The sequence below is a fragment of the Hibiscus syriacus genome, unplaced genomic scaffold (assembly GCF_006381635.1).
Source record: "Hibiscus syriacus cultivar Baekdansim isolate YM2019G1 unplaced genomic scaffold, ASM638163v2 tig00110457_pilon, whole genome shotgun sequence".
Taxonomy (NCBI): Eukaryota; Viridiplantae; Streptophyta; class Magnoliopsida; order Malvales; family Malvaceae; genus Hibiscus; species Hibiscus syriacus.
The window spans coordinates 1374463-1381310 of record NW_024062744.1 but is presented as its reverse complement, the minus strand read 5'-3'; the positions used below and the strand labels follow the sequence as shown (position 1 = coordinate 1381310).

The window sequence follows — 6848 nt, the reverse complement described above, 5'->3', positions numbered from 1 at the left end:
CCAGCTGATTATTCAAACCTCCATGTATTTGGAAGTGTTATGTATGTGATGTACAACTCCCAAGAAATTTCAAAGTTGGATCCAAAATCCAGGAAATGCAAATTCTTGGGGTATGCTGATGGTGTAAAGGGGTATCGCTTGTGGGATCCCACTACCCGCAAAGTGATCATCAGTAGGGATGTTATCTTTGTAGAATATAAACTAAAAGAAGACGGTGATAGCACTGAAAAGTCAGAGACTACGCAGATACATATAGAAAATAAGGTTGAACAAGGAGATTCTTCTGAAGCAGAACCAACACATGATGAACAAGAACTAGAGAGTTCTGAAGCTCCAACAACTCGTCAATCAGATCGTGTGAGAAGACGTCCCAATTGGCACTCAGATTATGTTATAGAATGTAATATTGCATACTGCCTTTTAACAGAGGACGGTGAGTCATCAACATACTAGGAGGCAATAAACAACTCAGATGCTTCATTATGGATGATGGCGATGCAAGAAGAAATTGAAGCCCTTCATAAAAATAATATATGGGACCTTGTGCCACTACCACAAGGAAAGAAATCAATTGGTAACAAATGGGTCTTCAAAATCAAGCGAAATGGTGACGATCAAGTTGAGAGGTATCGTGCAAGACTGGTGGTCAAGGGATATGCTCAAAAAGAAGGTATTGATTTCAATGAAATATTTTCTCCTGTGGTTCGACTAACAACAGTTCGAGTAGTTTTGGCAATGTGTGCTACATTGAACTTACATCTAGAGCAGCTTGATGTTAAAACAGCTTTTCTTCATGGAAATCTTGAAGAATAGATTTATATGCTCCAGCCTAAAGGTTTTGAAGAAGACGAAAAGAAGAACTTGGTTTGCAGGTTGAACAAATCTGTACGGTCTAAGGTAGGCGCCGAGGTGTTGGTATAAGAGATTTGATTCCTTCATTATGTGCCTTGGATACAACAGACTTAATGCAGACCCTTGTGCTTATTTCAAGAGATCTGGTGATAACGATTTTGTTATATTGCTGTTTTATGTGGATGACATGTTGGTTGCAGGACCCAAAAAAGATCATATTGACGAATTGAAGGCAGAATTGGCTAGGGAATTTGAAATGAAGGACTTGGGATCAACAAACAGGATTCTAAGGATGCAAATTCACCGAGACAGAAGTAATAGGAAGATTTGGCTTTCACAAAAGAATTACTTGAAGAAGATCTTGTCACGATTCAGCATGCAAGATTGTAAGCCAATTTCTACCTCTCTTCCTATTAACTTCAAATTATCCTCCAGTATGAGTCCTAGCAGTGAACAAGAGAGGATGGAGATGTCTCGAGTACCGTATGCATCAGCAGTGGGAAGTTTAATGTTCGCTATGATATGCACAAGACCAGACATTGCACAAGCAGTGGGAATAATTAGTCGGTACATGGCGAATCCAGGCAAAGAGCATTGGAATACAATAAAGAGGATCCTGAAATACATCAAAGGGACCTCAAATGTTGCATTATGTTACAGAGGATCAAACTTACTAATCAATGGGTATGTAGATTCTGACTATGCAGGGGATTTGGATAAAAGCAAATCTACAACAGGATATATGTTCAAAGTTGTTGGTGGAGCTGTAAGCTGGGTTTTAAAATTACAGTCAGTTGTGGCTACATCCATTACAGAGACAGAATATGTAGCAGCTACACAAGCCAATAAAGAAGTAATTTAGTTGAATATGCTATTGGAGGAGCTTGGGCACAATCAAGAGTATGTCTCTCTGTTTTGTGACAGTCAAAGCGCCTTGCATTTAGCAAGGAATCCAACATTTCATTCAAGGACAAAGCACATACGAGTTCAATACCATTTCATTCGTGAAAAGGTGGAAGAAGGGACGGTAGATATACAGAAGATCCATACCAAAGACAACATAGCAGATTTCATGACGAAAGCGATCAACACTGATAAATTTACTTGGTGTCGATCCTCGTGTGGTCTGTCAGAAACGTAAGCAACATGATGGTACAAGGTATAAAGAATGATGTGAAGATATGATTGTTCCAATCAAATCTTCAAGTGGGGGATTGTTGGTGCACATGGCACCGAAAGGTGTTGAAGAAAAAATAATAATGAATGAAGTCAAGAATTGTAGGCATCGAATGGTAGGTGCATAATTTGTTGATTTTTCAATAATAGTAGAACCTCAATTTTAGCCATTGTAATTTAGGGTATTTACAAATTAGTCCTTAAAGCTTCAACTATAAATACCCTAGCTCATTTAGCTTCAAAGCCATCCCAAAGCATTCTAGCTTTCTTCCAATACTAGAGAGAATTTAGAGAGTTTCTTGAGAGTTGCTTTCTCATTTTTATCAAGAGAGAATTATCATTGTTTTCTCCTTGGTAGATCGAGAGAAGTTGTAATTCATATTTCTTATAGTGAAATTCTTCTACCGTTGCCCGTGGTTTTTACCCTATATTATTTAGGGGTTTTCCACGTAAATTTTGTCTCTCTTTTATCCTCATTTTTATTTTCTCAAATTATCAGTTGTGATTTTGCTATATCCGATAGTTGTCTTCCGCAACACTTTGAGCATCATCAATGGTGATCTTCTCGTATCCAAGCTTATTCAAAGATTCTTTAACCATGTTCCTCTTGGTAATCATGTAAGCCTCACAGCATTCAGATTTATATCCTCCATAGACCATCTCCTTGGCGATCTTATTCAAGGTGATCAACACTTGATTATAATAGCCTAGATAGTTTTGTTCTTGATCGGAATGATGATCGACCGATTGATCTTCGCTAGCCTGATCTGAAGCCTCAAATTCTTCCATGAGAGACATGAATTCATCCGAACTGATTAGAATAACACATATCGTTGATCAAAGAACTGTGATCGGAGGTTTCTCTGGATCTTACACATGGCTCGCTGGGAGGCTTCTTCCATGGCATATTTGGTATGGAGATCTCCTTTATCTTGAGTTTCTTTCTCTGGTTTCTCTGTCTCTACAATGGAGGTTTCTTGATGGTGGTGGTGGTTGTCTTCCATGGCTGAAAATCATGAGGAGAAGTGCATGATTTTGTCGGAAGGGGAATTGAAATAGGCGTGGGTGGCAGTAATGTACGAAGGGACACTGAGGTTTTATTTTCGATGGTTGTAGTATCTGTTTTGTCGGAGGGTTAAGTCATAACCACATCACCTTGTAAGAATAAACATCGGTTCCCGGCAGAGCTGTTCATCCCTTGACTCATTGCCATCGACGTACGGAGAGTGCCTTCCCTTGACTTATTGGTGAATAGTCCCAGTAAGAAGAAGAAGAAGAAGACCCATGTGGGTGTTAAACAAACTAGGGTGTTTTTGAATTTTTTTTATTTTTTAGTTGTAAACTCAAACTTATATTAATGTATTAACGAAAGTTAACGATTGAAGTATTTAAACCGGATGAACCGATAAAGTAAGAGATCAAACACACTTAATTAAAAAAATCTGGTGACCAAAATCAATTTAACTGAAAATAAATGGAACTAGTGGCATAGTTTAGCTTTTTTTTTCATAAACGTAACTACTTAAACTGATATTTCTCTTCAATTCTTCAGGGTTTTTTTGGCCAAATAATCCATTACAAGATTAAAAATTAAAGGAATGTAGTGATCATGAAAAAGAGGAGTAATTATTATAATGAAGTAAACTCGAAGTTCAAACATAACGCATTTTAAAAGAATTTATTATTTTCAATGATTTTTTTTTAAAAAATTCTTTTAAATAATATAGTTTCTTAAACTCATCATATTATTACGATAAGTTCTATCTCCATTATAATAATTTTTTTCTCAAACTATATTTTTCTTATTTTTTTCCCCTTTCTTACATTATTTAAAAAAAATAAAATTCTAAATTATTCTAATTACGATCACTAACAATTCCAATTGATATAGTCAATGAAAATTGAGTGTGGTTGAAGCAAATTAATTATACTCTCCTGTAGACATGATCGAAAATTTGAATTGTTATGAATAGGGTTAAGCGTTCGATTAAATCAAATCGAGTAAAAAAATTTCGAATTATTCGAGTTGATGAGTCATTTTGTTTACAACTTGAAGTTACATAAGTTCAATTTGACTTCAAAAAAAAAAAGTTAGACTTGAAATTTTTTTCGAATCAAGTCGAATTTTCAAGTTTCTATTTAAATTTAATTGTAAATGTTTATAATATTATGATATTATTTGATTCTAATTTAAATGATTTTTTATAAACATATACAATACATACATATTTCTTCATATTTTTTTCATATGTGATAAACATATATCATACAAACTCGAGGGACTCGACTCAAACTTAAAAACAAATCCACTAATTACTAAAAATTTTGAGTTATTTAAGTTATTTGAGTTGTATTTTACAACTCGATCTGAACTTGAAATTTTTTTGATTTTAGTCGAATTTATGAAATTATAACTCAAAGTCAATTCAATCAAGTCGAGTTTTGTTCACCCCTAACTATGCATGTAATTGTAATCACTTTGAAATTCTTATATTAGTTTTGATAAAATGTTTAGTTATTAAATTTTAATCATATTTCATTTTAATTATTAAACTATAAAAAATTGAAGTATAGCATCAAATTTTTTCGAATTTGTTTTTCAGTTGTTGAGCTATTAATCTTGACTAGCGTGATGACATCTCATTTCCTTTGATATTTATTTTCGCAAAAATAGTAAAATTCTCTCCAATTATTGAAAATTAGAGTATTATAATCAATTCAAAATTACCTTTTAAATTATATTTTTATACAAATAGATTACTGTGAAAATAAAAACAAAACAAACTGTTATATTATATAACCAATCTTTAATTTTCATAATTTTCTTAGTATCTTAGACCAATGTTCATCAGCACATTTGGAATATGATAGAAGGAGCTAAAAATTAGAGAATAAAATGAAAAGAAAACAGTACACGGATGAACGTAAGGGGAGAGAATCTTCTCCTACAGAAGAACGTACAAAAAGATTTGAAACCCTTAAATTGGTGATTAAATATTTGTAAGAACAGAATGAGAGCCCAGCTGAGCAGATTCTCACTGCTGGTTTGACTGTTCCGGTTGCTTTTGCTGCACATCCTCTTGCTTCGCTGCTTCTTTAATCTCATCAGCTGCGTCTTCCTGATTAATTTCAATGAAATTTACATTTGAGATAGCATTACATTTGTATATGCTGGCAGGGAATTAAATTGCAGTTCCAGTTCCGGATATAGCGGGTGCTATAGAAGTCATTATGAATATTGTGTCATACAATAACAGTTTCGAACTAAGCAATTGATCAAGAGAAATTAATTTGTATTTACCTGCAAATCGGAGGTCCAGAGAGTGAGATTGTCGCGGAGGAGTTGCATGATGAGGGTGCTATCTTTGTATGATTCCTCGCCTAAGGTGTCCAACTCAGCGATTGCTTCATCAAATGCCTGTCCCGATCGCAAGGAACCACGTTAGCAACTCTAGATGTACGCGCAAACTATGTTTATTTTTGGGAGGAAAAAGATGAATTGTAACCAACCTGTTTTGCAAGATTGCAAGCGCGATCAGGAGAGTTGAGAATTTCGTAGTAGAAAACAGAGAAATTGAGTGCCAATCCGAGCCGGATCGGGTGAGTTGGAGCCAAATCGGCGCTGGCAATGTCCTATGAAACAAAAAGAAACCAAGCTTAATGTCGATAGAAATGCTTGAATCATGTTTCTAAGGGGGGAAAGGGCAGCAATCTTGAAAACCTGAGCAGATTTGTAAGCAGTGAGAGTACTCTCAGCAGCTTCCTTACGTTCGGCTCCAGTCTTGAACTCAGCCAAATACCTATGATAATCACCCTTCATCTTGAGATAAAAGACCTTGGAGTCTTTAGCGGAAGCCGAAGGGATGAGCCTGGAGTCAAGCAGCTTCAAGATCCCGCCACAGATGGAGGAAAGCTCGGCCTCTATCTTGGCCCGATAATCACGGATGACAGCCACGTGATCCTCGTTACCACGGCTCTCCTCTTTCTGCTCAATGGAGGAAACGATCCGCCACGAAGCACGGCGTGCGCCGATCACGTTCTTGTAAGCGACGGAAAGGAGGTTCCGTTCCTCGACGCTGAGCTCCTCGTTGTCGGCGGAGAGGGAGACCTTCTCCATGAACTCGACCATTTCGTCGTAGCGTTCGGCTTGCTCGGATAGCTTGGCCATGTAAACGAATTCCTCGCGGGAAGAAGGGGCGGCAGCCATTTCGTTAGATTATGGAATGGGGGCTTCGGAGAGATTAGGGAATGGAAGAAGAGGTAGGTTATGAAAAATGATTTAGATGTAAGATTACAGGGTTTGAGAGGATGGGAGAAGTGGGGGGCGATGATTGCGTTGAAGAAGGGAAGCTGGCAAACACGAGATTCTAAATTTTTGGAGAAATTCAAAAGGCTAATCTCACGCTCTCTCCTCTCCCCCTCTTTTTGAGGGAGGGATGGGATTTGATTTGAATTTTTTAATATATGATTTGAGCTTTTAAGTATTTACAGGCTTTCTTGGACCACCTCTTTTGCTCTCAATATTTTTTTTTTATAAATAACATACTATGATTATAAGATAATTTTTTCTTAATTTATTAATAATAATATATCCTACATATATATTCTTGAGATTTCAAGTCACTACGTGAAGTATATAACATTATGATCATTAGGCCAAACCTTAAAGTTTTTTTTGTTTTTTTAATTTTTTTTCCAAAATCAAACTCAAAACGTAAATAGTTCTAAACAATGTTATTAAAACCGGACCGGACCGGCCGGTTCGACCGGTTGAACCGTGAACCGATGGCCTGTCCGGTCCGGTTAACTCCCAAAACCGG

General features: G+C 36.4%; 1 protein-coding gene across 1 annotated transcript; it reads right to left on the bottom strand.

Moving 5' to 3' along the window:
- Positions 1 to 4938: 4938 nt before the first annotated feature.
- LOC120126308 (14-3-3-like protein) lies at positions 4939 to 6450 on the bottom strand. Its single transcript, XM_039144531.1, has 5 exons — positions 6273 to 6450; positions 5750 to 6241; positions 5539 to 5661; positions 5330 to 5446; positions 4939 to 5147 (listed from the first exon to the last, which is right to left on the bottom strand). Exons 2-5 carry the CDS (start codon positions 6233 to 6235, stop codon positions 5064 to 5066), a joined length of 810 nt encoding a protein of 269 aa, XP_039000462.1. The 5' UTR covers positions 6236 to 6241; positions 6273 to 6450; the 3' UTR covers positions 4939 to 5063.
- Positions 6451 to 6848: the final 398 nt, after the last annotated feature.

Coding starts and splice junctions, on each gene's coding strand:
- LOC120126308 (XM_039144531.1), bottom strand. CDS start 6,235: ATGGCTGCCGCCCCTTCTTCCCGCGAGGAATTCGTTTACATGGCCAAG. Junction 5,662..5,749: donor CTGCTTACAAATCTGCTCAG/GTTTTCAAGATT, acceptor TTTGTTTCATAG/GACATTGCCAGCGCCGATTT. Junction 5,447..5,538: donor CTTGCAATCTTGCAAAACAG/GTTGGTTACAAT, acceptor CGATCGGGACAG/GCATTTGATGAAGCAATCGC.